This window comes from Protomyctophum parallelum (assembly GCF_964188405.1).
Source record: "Protomyctophum parallelum genome assembly, chromosome: 18".
NCBI classification, from domain to species: Eukaryota; Metazoa; Chordata; class Actinopteri; order Myctophiformes; family Myctophidae; genus Protomyctophum; species Protomyctophum parallelum.
The window spans coordinates 36,172,402-36,192,133 of NC_139716.1; the positions used below are offsets into that span (position 1 = coordinate 36,172,402).

Here is a 19,732-nt window from a genome sequence, read left to right on the forward strand (position 1 = left end):
TACAATTTATTCAGTTGAAAGTACTGTATGTACAGTACTTTTCAATGAAGTATAAATTAGCTTTAAGACATTTCAGATAGTCTATGATGTACATGCGTGCATGCAAATGCGTAAATGCTCACACATTCCTCGTACATTTGGTCATTTACTTTTCCAAAAAAGTGTTTTGTCTGCATCGAGGGAACAACTTGCGTAGGTATTTTGTTTTATTTTGAGGGCTGTTTTGCTTTGTGATTGTGTCCCTGACTGACTTCTGCTGGCCTTGCTTCAACTTATTTTGTTTTAAAAAAGGCACATTTCCATTATTATAGCCCCCCCCCTTCCTGAGGGTTTGTTTCAACCTAGTTACTTTAAACTACAGATGGCAAAAATAGCCAATCTACAAGCATGTATATTGGCAAAACGTGGATGCCAGGGTTAAATGTGACATCCATGTTATATCCATGCCCCTCTTTGAGTACTTGTGACCCGTCTCCTTTTCCTTTCTTCCTTTTCTGCTTAAAAGAAAGGAAAGAAAAATCGAAATGGTAATTGAGATTCAGATGATTCTATCTAAAGAGATCGTTCCGCTTTAGGGCTCTCGTGAGTTAATACACTGGTATAAAGCATACTGTACTGTAGGTAATAATCTTTGACAAGGTCTTTGACTGCCTGGTGGAAGGGAGGGAGGGAGGGAGGGAGGGAGGGAGGGAGGGAGGGAGGGAGGGGGACGACCAGTGGTGGAAAAAACTACTTGCTTGTTTTACTTAAGGAAAAGTATCAATACTGCAATATAGAAAAGCATAAAAATTCAGAACTCAAAATGTACTCAAAATGTACATTGCGACGCATTGTGAGCTGGTAGATTGATTTTCAAATGGCCGAAATGTATATAGGGCTGAAGTGGTTACTGTATGTTTTGTAATAATAATCAAAGTAACTAAAGTTTATTTATATATATTATATTATATTTTGAGTAGAAGTAAAAGTATTGGACATTAAAAATACTCAAGTAAAGTACAAATACCTCAAAAGTGTACCTATAAGTGAGAATGTACTCGCTGTAGTCACTTTCCACCACTGAGGACAGGGTGTGTGTTTAAGTGTTGGTACCTTAGAGTATATATACTCTAAGGTTAGATATATACTCTAAGGTTGGTACACGGCTCTATAACATGCAGGCTAGCGGAGGCATGTTGAACACTGTTGTATGTTTATTTGTTTTTGTTCATCAAAAGGGACTCAATGTGTGAATGTAATTTTATAATGACATTAAATACCATTTTAAAGTAAATGACCGTGTTGTCTTTTGACATGCTGCTATACAGTATATGCTCTTGAATGTTTTTTTTTTTCAAGGTTTCAGCTAAAAGAGGTGCTTTTTTATTTTTTGCATAACCTATTGAGGGGGTTTACCCTTGAATGCCGTATCAAAGGCATTTCTCTGTGTTTTCACGTAAGGCTGCCGGCTGTAAATGGAATTTGAGACAAAAATGTAAGAAAGGGAACAAAAGATGCTTAACGTGACTCTTCACTGTTCCCCTGTGTCTTTGAAGAGTTGCTGTGAAGACCCACCTGTCCACAAACCCAGTTATAGACGGGGGTGTGCGCGTCTATTCTGCATCAGTGTACAAGTTCATGCACATACGCGTGCGTTGATATGTAGGCCTACATATATTGACACATCTGCTAAATCACTGTATGCGCATGTGGTTGTGTGTGTGTGTGTGTGTGTGTGTGGGGGAGGCAGGCAGGGTGTTCTGCAGTAGATGGCTGCATGCTGGTGAGTGAGTCACCCACCCAGCGCCACGTGACATCATGAATCACTGGCACTGCCCCCATCACCCATCCCTCCATCTCATTCCATCTCCCCTTGCTTATATCTGTCTTTTTCTTCTCCCCTGTCTGTCTGTCCCTCTCTGGTGGACTCTTTTGTCAGACAGGGATGCTATTATTTCTTTAGCCATTTACCCATTTGTTAAGATTATTCCAAATTGACCCTTTGTCAAGTCGTGGTTTTGGACCTCTCTTCGCACCCATTGGTTGCTGTTTCTTGGTTGAACAAAAATCCTTTCTCCCCATCCACTAGTCTACCGTTTGTTTTTCAGTTGCTTCGTATTGATATTCAGTGTATTCAATTCTTATTTTAAACTCTGTCCCAGCAAAAAGGGAGATCTCAACATGCACAGCCATAAGGCGGAACCAGGGTGGAACCAGGGTAGAACAAGGCTGAAAGAGCCTGCTGGTTATAGTCGGTCAGGAACCAATCAGAAGGTTGACAATGGGTCAATTGTTGTTGTTTTTTTTCTCAAGTGAGTTTGTAGATTCGGTTTATTATAAGTTAACCAAAGTATAAAATAGGGTAAAAGTGGTTAGAATAGTTTTGCTGGAGAACCCCCTGGAACCCTCTCCTCGGCAACCCCACTTTGAGAACCACTGTGTTAATTAAGAGGCCGGCCAAGGTCAGGTCAAGGATCCGTTCTCATCTATTCATTGATGGCTCTACCTTTTTCTTTTTTATTATTTTTTAGGTACACACTACAGTACACAATAGTCTGACAGGAAATGGGGAAAGAGGTATAGTTATATGTAGGGCAGGCTGTCACCTTTTATTTGTTTGTGACATGAGTGGTGGAAATTAACTATGTATGTACTGTATGTACAAGCCCGCAAAACACAGTTTAAATGGGTTTAAATCCAACTCAAGTAAAAGAGCTGCAGACCTGCAGCTTTTAGTGTATGACGTAAACTTTTTTTAAATCGTCCAAAGGGGATTAAAGTGCTCCGGTTTAATGTCATTGTTGAGCTGGTTCCAGGACCACGGATGGAGCATAAAACCTAAAAGCCACATCCTCCCAAACTCTGGCTGACGGGGGACGAGGGGCAGTGAAACGGAGGTTGAAACAATTTGTCGTCAAAGTAAAAAGGCTAGTGTTTACTATTTACCCCATTTAGACACTCACGCATTGTGAGCTTGTAGATCGGCTATTTTCAAATGGCCAGTATAGGGCCGAAGTGGTTAATGTATGTTTTGTCATAATGAACAAAATCTACAAAGTAACTAGTAACTCAAGTTTTCTAATAATTGTAGTGGAGTAAAAGTAGGCCTACAATATTTGCCTCTGAGATGTAGTGGGTAAGTAAAAGTATTGGAAATTGGAAATACTCAAAGTAAAAAAGAAATGCCTCAAAATTACAGTAGTGCTTAAAGTAAATGTATTTAGTTACTTTCCACCACTGCAGCTTAATGAGGTCACTTGACTCGGTGGCGTCCTCTGATCTCCTCATCCTGCTAAGCCAGTGGGGTTTGCTACGTGAACAGCAGGTCTACGATAATGAATCCTGTGGGGTAATTTGTCTCGCTAAACCTCTGAGAAGACCCTGATCTTAGGTTGATCCTCCCATCACCTAATCTAAGCCTCAAATGCAAAGGTTGGATTCATGCACATCTATGACAGGATAGGATACAAATAACGTGACCCTATATAGCCCCAAAGCTATAGTTACTGAGCAGTGTTGATTTTCGCAGACTAAAACTATGATGAAAAATGTTCGCCGACTACCTTTTTTTCACTGATGCACTAGCATGCAGCCAAGTGTAAAATCAAGCACTATTTTCAACGCCATCAAGCCCGCCAAAATACATTTTTTTGTCGACAAAATCAACTGTCGATTTAGTCCATGTTGTGAGCTTGTAAATAATGCTTTGAATCGTAATGATTTAAAAATAAAGGTCTATAATGACGTGCCCAACATAAGGGTGCAATGGTACTGTACTTAAGTACTGTTTTGAGGTATTTGTACTTTACTTGAGTATTTCCAATTTCTAATACTTTTACTTCTACTGCACTACATCTCGGATCCAATTTCTAATACTTTTACTCCACTACATTTATTTGAAAACTTTAGTTATATACATTTCGGCCATTTGAAAATAGCCAATCTACAAGTAGATTTGTTATTTTCAAATTATTTGTAGACATTTTATACATTTTGAAAACTTGTGAAATGGCCAAGTGGGAAATTCTGCATAATGAGTACCATCTACTTTTGGTACTTTTAAGTACATTTTGATACCATTGCTTTACTCAAGTAAGTTTTTAATTCCAGACTTGTACTTGTAACAGAGTATTTCTGCTTTGCAATATTGATACTTTTACTTAAGTAAAACAATTGAGTAGTTTTTCCACCACTGGTTAAATGTGCTGAATGGAATAATTGCAAACACTCTCAAACAAACAAACAAACAAACAAACCTTTTCTTAATAAAAAATAGTTTACTTTATTTGTTTCTCTCTGTGTAGCAAAACTAGTCGTTGGACATGCAGCATATTTACAGTACATATCCTGCGGACGCATGTTCTATCACCGTACCATACAACAAAGTACACCTAGAAAGACCATGGACGACAGTTTCTCATTACAAGACTCAACACAGGGACTCGGCAGGTTCGCTATACGTCATTGTTTTCTGTTATCTTTTAGATTTCTTTTTTTTTATACTTTTTTCGGGATGCTTTGTTAAGTCTTCGGAAGAAGCAATACATTTTAGAATGCAAGTACAGATAAACGTGCAGACACTACCCTCCCCCTTGTCTCCTCTCGCCATCACCATTTTCATCTGTCTCGCCCCATTCTTTCACTATAAAAACACGTTTCTATAAAGAATGAGAAAATGCTTTTCTCCCCATTACTCGATCCGCTCCATTTCTTAAACTAAACTAAACAAAAAAAAACTATGTTGTTGACCGAAACCCTTCAGCGAAAGTGACTTGGGGTTCATGTTGGTAAACATCTCGCTTCTGCTAATTCTTTGTATTACAAAGGAAGAGATGTGCATTTGTACACTCACGGTTACAAAGAGATGAATTAACAATTAAAAGGAATCAGTTCGCCAGGTAATAAGATTTAACAATAAATGTTGATTCTCATCACAGATGCCATTGAAAAAGGGAAGCTTAGCTATGCTTATTTATTGATTTTCTTCCCTGAATTTGATTCCTGATCCAAGATTGGTACCAACCCAATTATTCTTGGGCACTTAACAAATAAGGTTGATAATCACATCATCACAGCACTAGTCATTTAGAAGTGGAATCTCGGAGCCTTCTACCATTAGAAGTACGTTTCAGTTTGTGAACGCCAGATAGCCGGGCAAATGAACAGCAATATTATAATCTCCTCTTTATTGTTTAGAACAGTCAGTGGTTCTCAAAGTGAGGTTCAGGGACCCCCAGGGGTCCTTGAGGGTGTTCCTTGGGGTCCCCCAGCTAAATGATTGACAGATGGGAATCAAATGGACCCTTAAAGATCTGTAACTGCAAGAGTATATGTTAGTCAATGCGGTGGTTCCCAAATTGGGGGACTTTAGGGGGGGTCCCCAGATGATTAGCTTAAGATTGTTTTCTAGCTAAAAGGTAAACAAACCTTCTGCACATTTATAAAGTCATAAATTAAGGAATTTAATTTGAATACCAAATTGGCAAACATTAGTAAGAAAGAGGCAAATACTATAATGAAAATAGACGATCTACAAGCTCACAATGCGTGCAAGCGTGAGGCGTTGTGAGCTTTTAGTTTGGCTATTTTCACTATTTATCTGTGGAACCAAGTCAAACTAAATGCAATGCCTACAATTGCTTATCAGGGTGGGGGGGTCCCCAGTTCAAATATGATTATTTCGGGAGGTCACAGCCTGAAAGATTTGGGAACCCTTGGTGCATACAAATGCATACAAAGCTGGGGGGTCCTTGAAGTTGAAAAATCATTGGTTTAGAACAGTCTATCAGAAATAATTGGTTATTTACCTACATTCCAGAAATAAACCGATTCATGAACCCATTCGATCTGTTCGTGGATAACCAAAGATGTAATAGAATGCTTTACAGAGAAAATGCACCCAACAATAAGGCAACGACATTTTAAACCGCATCCTTTAAATGTATGGAATGTATACGCGTTACATTTACAATTGTTGTGTAGAAAAGTATAAAAACATTCAATTCAAATGTCAAAAAAGGATGACCATGCGGTATAAAAGCCAAGACGACATTGTAATGTAAATAACAGATGGACAATACTGTACAGTAAGTAATGAAAATTTATAGGGAAATGAGACACTGCTTTTGACGGGTCTTGGGTCAAATTGTACAGGACACTCTTCCAGTCTGATGGCAGGGCATTTGTTGGCACGATAGAAAACCTTTCCTTGGCCCTGTTGTCCGCAGAGTCCCAACTGGTCAAAAACCTTGTATTGCCGTACTTCATTTTTGTACGTTTATTTTCATTAATTGATGCCCTATTTTATACTCTCTTGTGTGAGAGTGTCGTACAAAATTAGCAATGAATTACCCATGTACTGTTTGTGTGACTTAATATATTAATATAGTGTTCCACAGGTTCTTTGTTTCCCTTTCTACTGAGAAGTAATGGCTTTGGACCAGTGGTGTAAAGTAACTACCGTAAGTAAATTTACTTAGTACTGTATGCAATGAATTGCGAGCTTGTAGGTCTGCTAGTATTGATACTAGCAGACCTAGCAAAGTATTGATACTTTTACTTGAGTAAAACATTGGAGTACTTTTTCCACCACTGCTTTGGACATACAAGGTTACAGTTGGCTGGACTCTGTGGAAGAAAGCTCGGACTGTAAAGGATTCCATACCCATTCTGACCCAGCGAATGACACCATGGCAACAAGGTAATTGGAGTTATGTAAAGGTATGAGTCATCCGAACCTTTAATAGTCGCAGTGTGGCTGTGCCCTTTGTATGAAATATGCTTTTTCCATGTAATATTTCATTATAAAGAGCTTTGGTGGGCACACTAATGATATGTATTATATGAAAAGGTGCAATAGTATATATATACAGTATATATATATAGCTAGTTCATTTTTCTACAAACAATTAACGATTATAAATTCCCTGCCCTTTAAAAAACATGAGATAAGGCTTTTACATCCGGTCTCAAAATGTTTACCAAAAGCCGAATGCATGTCATACGCCTGTATGGTACTGTATGATTGTTGACCGTTTCTGGGTTTGAATTTGTTCTTTAATATTTGCGAATCATTTACCAAGGCCGTTTGGTTTAGGCACCCCTTAAGACTTAAGCACTTCAAGCATTTGAAATAACGTTTCCGTCCGTGTACGAGTAACCTTTTTACTCCTCTCTCTTTGAATGAATAATTGACAGATTCTTAAAGCCTGTTTAAACCCTACGCGTAGTTGCGTGTTGATCGGCTATTTTCAATGCTCCACAGTCACACTCAACATAGTATAACGGCTCTTTGACAGCACAGACGACGACATGTTTGACAATCTGCCATTTCAGTCATTTCCGAATGTCCAAACATGGCGAACGAGAAGGCCATTACGCTGGGTGGTCCAATGGAGGGTTCTAGACTGTAGTGTGACCATGTCTGTCTGTCTGTTCCTCCAAGGGGGAGACTTTTTGTTGGTCGTCCCATGCTCTGCTCTTTAGAACCACAGTCTCATTTGAATCAAAGAGCAATCTTGAAACGAAAGTAGTTTGCACGCCAAACTGTGTACACTATAAAAAACGGACCAAGAACACAGGAAATACACAGGGCAAAACTAAATCAAAATGGGCCACCAGAAAAGTGAACGTAAACTGAACTAAAACGAAACCAAACTAAATCTCAAAAGTCTTTCGTTCTCTGCTCTCCCACATGCACCTCAATCGGTCCTTCACTGGACCAGCTGCGGCCGTTTCATGAGGATCTGCTGAATGTAGTTCTCTAGGCTGGCGTCGTCGACGCCCTCCGCCTGGTTCCCTCTCTGTCCGTTGTAGTAATCACCGCCTCTGGTCATGGCGGGCGCCGGGGGCCGGTAGTAGAACCCGCTCCGCCGGCGAGGAGCGCCTCCGGCCAGCCGGGGAGGCGAGCGTAGCTTGGGGAGGGGCGCCGCCTGCTGGAATGACCTCGGGTACGACGAGTAGACGTAGTCTGCGTAGTAGGGGTTTCGCCGAAGGCTCGCCGGAGGTTTCCTGGGCCTAACTTGGACCCAGTTGCGGAAGCGCCGCTTTGGGCCGAAATTGTAGTCGTAGTCTGACGCCGAACTGCCCAGGAGGTTGTTGAGGGTGAGGGCAGGTCTGGGGTCGTAGTAGCGCGGTTTGGCATTTTGAGGAGGAGGAGGAGGGAAGTAAATGGGATAGTAGCCGCGATAGGGTTTCTGTTGGTAGTAGGATGAGTAAGGGGTGTAAGGCGTATAACTGGCCCGAAAAGACTTCTGTGGTTTGAGCCAGAAATCCTGAGCGGTTGACAGTGGCTTCTGGGGTCTGGTCCAGAATTCCTCGCTGTCCAGTGACGGTTTGCTGGGCGGTGGCTCCAGAAACCAGGCCTTGAGAGGGTTAACAGCCAGATGGTCTTGCTTAGACGACGGCACGCTATTAAGAGCGGCTGCCATCTGTGATGCCGAAATGCCGTTGATGGACGACGAGGATGATTGAGAAGACGACATGGGCATTAGGGGCCGTGGCCGAGGGGGCGGTGACCCCATCTCAAGCGCCACGTCCTTCTTCTTCTTTTTCTCCACGTCGCTGATGATGTCGACGACGTCATCGGCGGGGAGGTGGAGCTTGCTGGAGATCTCGATCAGCTTGTCGATGGTCTGGGGGTCAATGTCGTCGTCCTCGTCCGTCGCCTCCTGCTCCTCGTCGGAGCGCTTGTCCTCTGCTGCGTTGGACTGAGGTGAGGAGTACTTTCCGTACTTCCTGTTCCTGCCGCCATTTTGCTTGACCATGTACTGGAGGAGCATGTCCGAGGCGATGTCGGCCAACTTCTCCTCCTCCATCTTGGCCCTCTGCGCCTCGGCGGCCTGCCTCCGCACCTCCTCCTGCTCGGCTTTGGCCCTCGCCTCCTCCTCTGCGGGGCTCAATACCTCCTCCTCCTCCTCTTCCTCGTCGTCCTCATCCTCTCCCTCAGGCTCGTCCTGTTCCATCACGTCGTTCTCCGGCAGAGGGGGGCTCTGCGCCACGTCGTTGGTGTTGTCGTCAAGGTTGTTGTCTTGGAAGTCGTCCATGAAATTGCCTCCCTTGAACGTCGGGACGTGCATGGCCTTCTGCGTCTCCTCCTGCCATTTCAGCTTCTTCTTAGACATAGCCCCTTTGTGCGCGGCTTGGATTTCATTGTAGGGGCTGAAGCCCCCCCTGCTCTCCCTCTCGCCAATCTGGGAATCTCTCTCCCTCTTGGTGGCGGAACTGTAACTCTGAAACTTCTTCATCATCCTCTCCAGGTTCTGCACTTCCTCCGGGCTCAGCTGCTCCTCCTCTTCGTTGCTCTGCCGGGGATCGCCTGTGGCTGCTGGCGTGCGTGGGCGTGCGGGGGGAGCTCCCGGCGCTAGCTCTCTAGCTCCCACCTCCTCCCCGCCCCCATCGGAAGGGTTGGAAGCTTGCTCTGTTTTCACGGGCACCGTCTGACTCGTGGTGCGGCTCGTCACTCTCTCTGTCATTCTCTCCTCTTCCTCCTGCTTTTTCTTCCTCTCCTCCTCCTCCTGTCTCTCCCGCTCCTCTTTCCCCTGTGCGGCGGCGGCGGCCATCACCAGCTCCAGCTTGTGTCGTCCGTCGCGATCTTTGTCGCGGTTTTCTCTCTCCGCTGCTCTCGCTGCCTCCCCTTCCTCCTTTGTCGCCTCTGCGGGCTCCGTTTTCGCTTCCTCTGTGCGCTCCTGCTCTCCCCCATCCGTCCTCCTCTCTGCCTGGGGCTTATTTAGCGCCTCCAGTAAGAGCGCCGCTAATGTCTTGGGATCCATGTCTTTGAAGAGCTCATCGTCGTCCTCCTCCCCTTCCTCTCCTGTCGCCCCTCCTTTTGGCAAGGAGCTCATCTCATCGTCCCGCCCCGCCGTGTCCCCCGCGCCCTCCGCCAGCCCAGGAGTGGCAGTCCTGTGCCGGCTGCCGTCAAATCCGGGGGCGTTGATGGGGATCTGCGTGGAAAGGGGGATGAAGGACGCCCCGACCAGGAGGACCAAGAGCGTAAGGGCACTAGAGGCATGGTGGCACCCGAGCATGGTCGCTCAGGATGGGGCACACAGCTGGTGGTGGAAAAAACAAAAGAGGAAAACATGTTAAAGCACTTTCAAACGTAGCAATAATATAGAAAACATATCTGCTTTTAATCACTTTTAACCCTTTTCTTTTTTCCAAACCTTTTCAAAATATAAAAATATATTGTTATCGGGAGGAAACCACCTAACTAATCAATACTAAACCAATGAAAAGTAGTAAAAAGTGCTTCGGACAAAACCTCTTAACTCCATTGGACCCACAAACTGTCTGCGAAACGACTAATTCCACCACCTCTCCCCCTCTCATGCAAGTAATTGACAATATATAAAGTCACAACACCAACTTTGATGAGGCAGTATTGTTTTGTTTTTAAAATACATTTTGGAGTTAGGTGGTTTCTTCCAGACAGCAGAGAGATCTAAAAAATATTGTTATAGAATTATATGTTCATGGTTAATGGGGTTGAGTAGGCACAAACTAAACTACATCAATGCCTCGTCGATGTAAGACAGCCTGTCTCCTAAAACATATTTATCAGGCAGCTCCATAATGACATAGTGATCAGGATGAAAAGATGTTAAGAAGGAGTGTTATGTCATGTTCTATTCCTGGGGCTTGGTTGAGTCTTTCAATATCCATTTAATGTGGGCGGATTCACTGTCAAGAAAATCTTTATTAAAGGTAGGCAGTTCACTTCAATCTGGAACTTTTCTTGTCTATCAACTTCACAGCATGCAATCCATGTGTACATTTTCATAACTGAAATATGACGATGCTAACAAACTGTCACTGTACAATTGGAAAACCAGTGGGGTTGCATCGTAGGCGCGCCGCCTGAAGGTTACTTGAGTCCAGAGAGGCACTGCCGACTGCCGAGCGACCTGTAAAGCGACCGAGTTGTGCTGCGGAGCGCTGCGATGTCACCTTCAGTCGACTCAGTGCCGTCTGAGTTATATACCGATGGGGATGGATTTGTTTTCACGTCCAGGACAGGCTTCAGACACGCCTCCTCATGTCTGACAGGCTTCAGACACGCCTCCTCATGTCTGACAGGCTTCAGACATGCCTCCTCATGTCTGAACCCATTTCATTTGGCGTTAGGAACCCGTTGCGACCGCATGCCCTTGCTGACGTCGACCCCAGGCAGGGTTCGAACCCACAACCTTCGTAAATCATTGTCCCCTCGAGTGCGTGAGCGTGTGGTATCTCGACACTCCTTTTTCAATCTGACTGGCAGTGCACGCACGCACACATACACACGCACGCACGCACGCACACACACGCTTACTCAAAGATTACCTCTCAAATATCTTATCTAAATAAATATTAACTATACTAGGCTACATAACTATTGCTATAACTATTATTATTCCGGTTCCTATTCCTATTCCTTATATTCCTATTCTTATCCTATCCACAGAGCAGACTTCAACAATTCTGTCTCCCTAGCAACATAGTAATTAGCCAATCATGCGACCGACCGCCACCGACCGCCCATCTTTAATGAAGAGTGCACACCGGAGCGACAATCTTATCATAGCCACTTTAATTAATGTTCATTGGATCACAGTGCAACAAAAAAAGCAAGTTGCTTGAAACTATACGTTTTTAGGTGTAACAAGTGCATCGGCAGATTTGTTCTAATATAAAGTGAAGAAACCCTTAATTAACCACAGATATATCATCTCAGCTTATTGGCAGACACGGCAATCATCTCTATTTCACCCTTTTAATATGATCATCCGGATATAACAATTGTCCCAGAGGGATCTGTGGGCGTTAATCTGTATGTTGCATTAATACAACTGTGCCCCATCCAACCTCGAGGGATTAACAGATCCTGATCCCGCTGTCTATCCTATCATAATGACACAGATGGCTTGTCTCATCATATAGTCTAAACGCTGCACAGTGCAGTGACCTCATGCCGTGGCCATTGCATATCATTGCTGTCGGACAGAAACCTATAATCCCCATATTCTAGCTTGTCGTTTTTCGTGTTCCTCCGTAAAATAAAAACCCTGTGGTGATCATGCAGCATCACACACAAGCTCAAAAGTACCCAATTGTTGCAGAATGCAGATCTGCACGCTCTTATATATGAGCTTTTAGATCTGCTGCTTTTGCTGCTTTTGAATTTGAAACCTGAAAAGTATAACATTTTCGGACATACAAGGTTTCCACCCGACAGACAGAGAGATATATTGACAAAAGAGAGATGGCGATGTGTATGATGAACTCTGGGTGCGGACAAATGATGCGCTATAACGGAGCCATGAATGTTGTTTGAGCAATCATGCTGCAATAATGATCTCTGTTATGGGAAAATCTGGGTTTTTAGTTTTTCCCCTCACACTTTTGCATCACACACATTTTCAGCACCTTTTGAAAACGCCACGCACAGTGTAAAGTAAGGCATGTGCCTGCCTTTGCCTACAGTAAATCCGCCCCTGACGCACGCACGCACGCACGCGCGCACACACACACACACACACACACACACACACACACACACACACACACACACACACACACACACGATGAAGGTGGATAAACAGTCTACTTGATATACAATATAAATAAGTTGTGAAGCCAAGATTTTATGCATGAAACTTTACATGAGCTTAAGGCAAAACTGATGCCAGATGGGGAGATTATTATTATTATTGTCATTAAAGGGGCGTATAGGCTACATGTCATACTGTCATATGAAAGTGATGGTGTTGATTGATGATGATGCATGGTGGTGATTATGGAATTAAGGATATAGTTTCGTGTCAACTAAACCAGTGACTTTATCAAGCATTGCTTCTAAAACCACATGTAGAAAAGTAAAATATCCCAGTTCCCATTACAGTCATAGGCTACTGAGTTATGTTATAAAGAAAGTTATAAAGAAAGCACCAAGCAGAGAAACAAAACAACTGGAAACTAGCCTAGAAACAAAAGAAAAATACAATTAATAATAAATATGTCGTATAGCACATACCTTTTGTGAGAGAGCTGATGGGGGGGGGGGGGATTCCTTGTTGTCAGACCACCAGACCAAGCTCTTCCTTCTGTCAAGCTCAGCGCATTAAAGTGTGTTTGTACGCACGGGAGATGACAAGCATACAGCTGTCAGCATTCAGCAATATGTCTACATGCAGTCAGTCTCTGCATGTGGATGCAGAGTCTTCTCTCTGTGCCTGACGTGCTTCGGTACTTCTAGACTGGTGTTCACCGTGGCTCTGTGGTGACTGCATGCATGCATGCACGGGCTGCTGCTTTTTGTCCGGGGTATTTTCAGAACCTCGGAGAGCGCCGGATGCTTATAACGGCGTCCGCCCCTCCCTCCCCTGAGCCACGTGACCTGATACGTCAGTGGCCCCCCATTGACGTAAGCCGGGAGCATTTTCATTGATAAGATTCACCCCCCCCCCCTCCCCTCCCCACCTCTCCTCTGCTCCAAAACACCACATCACCTCTCTCTCTCTCTCTCTCTCTCTCTCTCTCTGTCTCGCCCCTCCCCCACCCCTTCGATCGAACTGAGGCGTGCTCTTTGCTGATACGCTGCAGTGCACACAAGCTGATGAATGAAGGGAAACTGTGAATGAAATAGTATTTCTGGGGGGGTAGAGAGAATGAGAGGAATGGGGTGGGGGATGATTTTGCAGCTTTTTTCCCCTTTTGGTATAGGCTGTACTCGAGATGAAATTGTTCATGCCGCACATTCGTATTTGGCCTCCATAATAAATACATAATTGGACATTATTGCTTGTACATCCAACAGGCAGGGCCACGGGCCGTCATATGGGGTCTCAGTCAGTCATGATGGATGAAGCCCCATAATAGCATTCACATTTAACCACTTAAACATCATATTTGTAACCGGAGTGCGGCGGAGTCCCTCAACTAGTGGTTATTCTCTGTTTTCTGTTATTGTGGGGAAAGCTTTCGCAGAAAATGGCAGATCGATTTATTTTCTCCCCCATGCATCTGCCGTGAAGAAAAAGGTGAAATGTGAAATATGTGAGTTATTAAGTTGCGGCGCGGGGCCACGGGCTGGACCAGATGTAGCCTTATCGTCACATTCTGATCTGGGTCTGGGTCTGGTCTGGTCTGGTCTGGTCTATGGGGTGGCTGTCGCTCTGGCTTTGGGCCACCATGAACCGGTCCAAGGACAGAGAGAGAGAGGAGGGAGGGGACTGGCTGCGGAAACCTGCTGCTCTGCATTAAGCCCCTGTCTGTCTGTCTGTCTGTCTGTCTGTCGTCCATCCCACCCACCCACCTGCCTATACCTACAATATAGTCAGTGCTGATGGTGAGATGTCTAAAATAAGAAACCTTGCTCTTTACTATTAATATCTATAGGCACTGTCATAGTTGCCTTATCCACATAAGCAGAATAAAATAACACAAATATAGCCCGACTTGCTTTAAGGGAGAAAAATCTGAAATTCAATAGTCATCGGTTTGTTTCTGTTGCCAGAATGTGTTGGCATTCAGAGACATGGTCGGTGTACAAATGGGACCCTTTCTGTTGTAATCTTCCACAGCAAAATCCTTGCGTTCATTCATCAATGTAGTTTCTTGACGGGATCCCCTTTTTCTTAACAAACACACACAACTATAGAGCTTATTTAACAAAAAGTCACACAAAGTATAGTGAAAATTGCAGCTCTGCACGCTTGCGCTGCAACAAGCAAAATGTCTGTTGGTATATCGGGTGCAGGGGGATTCCTCCCCCTCAGCCTGCACCTACACATCATCCATCTTTCTCTATCTGTCTGCCTCACTCCCCCCCCCCCCCCCCCTCCCTTCTCTCTCTGCATCCCATTCACAAAAAATGCTTGTACACAATGAATGGGCTGTCAGGAAAGGGGGGTTCTTTAAAGGGCCAGATACTCATTTGGCTCTAATACGGTGGTTTTCAACCTTTTTCATATCAAGGACAATTATTTATTGGGTATTTGAGCCTGCACGGACCACCATTTACTGACATTTAGCCTCTCAGACCCAAAACGAAATAATTTGTTTTTTATATCGATTGAAGATTCAATGCTGTATTGATGTTGGTACCATAGGGGAGATAACAGGCAAACGTTGATCATAACAATTCTTCTACATTCACTAATTGTGTAGACTTCTTGTAAATTCAGTAATGTAGGTGTTTAACAATAGGCCTAATTTAACTCTTGATCTAAAGGCATTTTAAATAAAGGCAAAATTAGAAAATTGTAAAATGGGACATTGTGACCTTTGACACCATCCATGTTTCTGATTTGACCTGAAGGTCAAGATTCAAATTCAAGATCAGACGGCTCTATTGGCTCGATGGTAAAACATTCAGCATTTCGCAGGATGCCCGGATTCAAATCTGGGATAAACCGGAAAATTACTACATGCAGTGCAGTGGTTTGGCTCAGGTCTAGTGTTGTTTTTGACAGCATTTTTTTATTTAATTTAGTTTTAGTCATAGTCTTTTGTATAGGTTTACAGTCCTTGATGGTGTTGTAATGCTGATTTTAGACATGGTTTCATGCTGAAAATAGACGATCTATAAGCTTGTAGATCTGTTATTTTGAGCATTGTTCAGACGTATACACATACGTACGTATGTACTGTACATACAGAGACTTGGTGCATTTATAGTTAGTAAAACATGGACCAAAGACCAAAAACTGGAGATAATTTTTGTTTGCATTAGGACAGACCGAAAACGACTTTTATACGTAACTTAACCACTTAAACCACAGAATTCCTATTTTGGGGGGAACATTCACCAAAAACGTTGTGAGCTTGTAGACCTGCTATATTTGGTGAAGAGGTTCACTGGCTGTTAATGAACGCACAAGTATATTTTAACTCGGGTCCGTTTTGGTTAAAATGAACTTCCTGAAGTGACATTGATAAATTATCAAAGTTTTCTGAGGCGCCGCTGGACTTGCGTCAAGGCACCCTAAGGTGCCACGGCACCCACTTTGAGAAGCCCCGACAGTGCATTTAAAGGGATTGTGACATAAGAAAAAAGTTTTTGTAATTTTCTTTAGGTTTTCTGAGCTCAATTGCACCCAAAAAACCCTGAACTTTTAACATTCAGTAGATTGTCTGTGGTCTGGGGTTTTCTGGCTCAAACTAGTGCTCTGATTTTCCTGCTGTTTGTGATGTAAGAGCCAGCAAATCCCATATATGTCAATGGGATTTGCAAGCAGATGTTTTCACTGCCTGCTTTCATTGCAGCCTTTTGAGGCTTCCAAACCCCAGAGAAAACTCCACTGAATGTTCAAAGTTCAGGTATTTTGGGTGTAACTGAGGTCATAAAACCTAAAAAGAAAAAAAGAAAATGAATGTCATGAAACCTTTAAGTAAAAGAAACACGAGTACTGCTTTCACTCGTAGACGCTCCCTCAAATGACCTTTTCCTTGCATTCTGTTGGGCCAAGGGCACTGCCCTGTTAATAGCTCCCTCATCTTTCATGTGCTTCAAAGCAGGTTGATGCTTTTGAAACATCACATGAAATCCTCTTGAACGATCAAAGAGATGAAATGTATGAACGATTAAGCATCTATAAAGCGTGACATTTTTGTTGGCTCTGTCGAGTCTGTCTGTCTGCTTTTCAACAGCATCTGACACTAACGCATGATTTCCTTCCCGTCCTGTCTTGACTCTTTGATAGCTGTTTGCAATGTGTTGTCTTGATCTTTGTATTAAAACCTGAGGCCGATTCTAAAAACACTTCCTAAATATTATATCTCGTCTCTTGTCGGGTGGAAACTGCATATATTGAGAAAATACAAATATCTTTTCAGGATTAAAATAATTAAAAAAATATGCAAAAGTAGCAGATCGCCATTTTGAGTCCATTTGTATACTCTTAAAGACACTGAGGATTTCACAGTGTACATTGGGGTCCCTGTGATAAAACAAATTGTATGAAATGGGGGTGGATATGATTTGATAGATAGTGAAATACACACTAGTGGGGATTCAGTATTTTAGCCGTGACGTGAGCGCCCCCTCCAGAGATACTTCCGGGTCCGACTTTGTGTCGCTTTTCTGTCCCCATAGAATTATACTGTGACATTCTGTCAGACTAAATCTGAGACGAAAACAACCACGAAAGTCTCATTTTACCGCTTTCCCCGCAACAACAAAGCTGCTGCTCTCCAAAATCTGGCTGTGACAGGCCGTCTGCCTCACACGGAATACTATCGCCATTTTATTTAATTGTGTCAACTAAATCCTCATTAATTGCAAACTAGATTCAACAGCACACATTCTAAATATGCCCCCGAAATATTGTACTGAGCAAATGGACTGGAATGATAATATATCATATATTTTCTTTGTCATGGACACATAATAATTCTACTTGAGTTGGAAGCATTAAGACCCATTTTAACCCTCAATGGCTTCCTTTCTGAAAAATAACGTCATTGTAAAAAGATTCACGCGTTTAGATATTCTTACAATAAGATGCAGACGGGAGCTGGTGCCACGTGGACCCGGACGTAACGTAGCACTACAAAATGACGTCGCACTTAAATACTGAATAGGGTCAAGTTGTTAGTGCTTCATCACCTCCTTAATGGATGATAGATACATTACTCATTGTGCCCGCAGTGATAGATGGATGGATCATGGGGGAGGGCGGAAGGCCATATCTATTATTAAGTGACACTAAGATACTATCACTAATATACAGTATGATGTATCTTTTCTAAGAAGGAAGATGACAAGCTAATTCATTACATTATTTTGAAGAGAGAAGGAGCACGGCAGTGGAAACAACTGATGTACGAGCTCACACAATGCATCACATTGTGACACGCTGTGAGACTGTAGATATAGTATGGCATGTCATAATCAGTACCGTCATCGATGGTACTGACTATAATGACTATGGTGCTGAGTTGACTATGATAGGCCTACAAACATTGGTCAAATAACATAAGAAAGAGGCAGAATTTGTGAAGAGAACTTTGTCTACAGATCTTGTTAAGATCTGCCATTTTCCGCAATACTTATCTGTGGAACCGACTCAAACTAAATGTTCAACTCCTAATACAATTCCAAGTGCTTATCAGGGTGGGGGGGGGGGTCCCCAGTTCAAATATGATTATTTTGCATGTCCCAAGTTCAAATAATATGATTTATTTTGGGGGTCACAACTGTGAACAACAGAACAACTGTGCTAAGACAATGTATTACAAGCTCGGTAGACTTTGAGGGTTCAGATGCTGTTTTGACCTCCAGTCTGTAGTCCAAGGCTGTATGGTTTCCAAATAAAGTCTAAGGACAGATTACGAATGCACAGTTTGCACACACAGTGTGTGAAAGGTTGGGTCCAGGTATGTGTGAAGAACACACAGACTTTTGGTGAAGGACAAACCTCTCACTGAGTCAAGTACAGATGGGAATACAGCAGGAGGGAGAGAGATAAATCATTATAACCTGTGCCATGATGCACACTGTGTGTGTGGTGTGTGGTGTGTGTGTGTGTACTGCACACGTGGTGTGCGCGAGCGCTGCACATGCACGTGTGGTAATTGCTAATGAGTTTTTAAAGTTTGGCAGGATGATGTATTGCATGTCATAAACGGTACCATCATCAATGGAACTGACTATAATGACTATGGTGCGGAGTCTGACTATGGCAGGCCTACTGTATGGTGAATGAGAGTCTGACTATGGCAGGCCTACTGTATGGTGAATGAGAGTCTGACTATGGCAGGCCTACTGTATGGTGAATGAGAGTCTGACTATGGTAGGCCTACTGTATGGTGAATGAGAATCTGACTATGGCAGGCCTACTGTATGGTGAATGAGAGAACTGGATGTTTCTCACCCCGTTGTCGTGATTTGAGCCGCTGCCTATATGTATATTGTGCAGCCTTTTATGGCAATAACCAACGTGTGTGTGTTTCCCCATAGGGCTATAGCTAGATGGTGCAGAGTGGATGGGATTTATGGGGAGGGTCATCCGGGTGCAGTACTAAGTTCCCACACGTGTTTTGGTCCGACGGTCATTAGACCGACAACCTACCTCTATCCCTAAACTAACCATAACCACAAGCACATTTTCAAAATATTTTGGCAGGTCATGGGATTGCCCATATAATATATGGACCTTTTTTCTTCTTCTTTTTTTAACGTAAAATGTGTGCTAATTAATTAGTAAGGCCAGGTGGCGCCTCAGGACAGTCCAGTTAGGGCCCAGGTAGGGCCAACCTTGATTTTCAGACATCAAAGAGGAAGGACGGGTGGGGATCGGATCAACATGGAATGTCAGAACAGGTCGGCTCTATATATGGAGATCTAAGGATTTGATGAGGTCAGATCAACATGGTGTCTGTGAGGCCAGATGTAGAGTTGCTGGCCGGCTCCATATATGCAGATCTAGGTGATGATCCAGTCTTCTCCATGTATGGCTATCCAGGGTTTGATGAGTTCAGTGTTGTGATGTTCATATAATTATGGAGACGGCCATATATGAGTGCATCCCGAGGTGTGACTGACCGACATGAAACGCAGGTTTTCATAGTAAACTGCGACCTACAGTCGCAATAAAACATAAAATTATATTTTTTTGTGTTTTTCATGCCAATTAACAAACCCGGCGATATTGTCAGGGAGGTGGCTCCGTATCGTTTACGATAGTCACTCATATTTGATGCAGTCTCTTTCTGGCGAGAATGTAACTAATTTTGGCGGCGGTAACGTTATTGTTTTCTCGAGTCGTGACAC

At 43.3% G+C, this 19,732-nt stretch overlaps 2 protein-coding genes across 2 annotated transcripts in view; one reads left to right on the forward strand and one right to left on the reverse strand.

The window, feature by feature from the left end:
- ap1s1 (adaptor related protein complex 1 subunit sigma 1) overlaps window positions 1–19,732 on the forward strand; it is a 54,929-nt gene that overhangs the window by 25,937 nt on the left and 9,260 nt on the right. The window lies entirely within an intron of this gene.
- Window positions 6,488–10,004, reverse strand: vgf (VGF nerve growth factor inducible; the record flags this gene model as incomplete). The annotated part of the gene is made up of 1 exon (XM_083788914.1): window positions 6,488–10,004. The coding sequence occupies one exon, from the start codon at window positions 10,002–10,004 to the stop codon at window positions 7,692–7,694; it is 2,313 nt and encodes a 770-aa protein (XP_083645040.1). The 3' UTR covers window positions 6,488–7,691.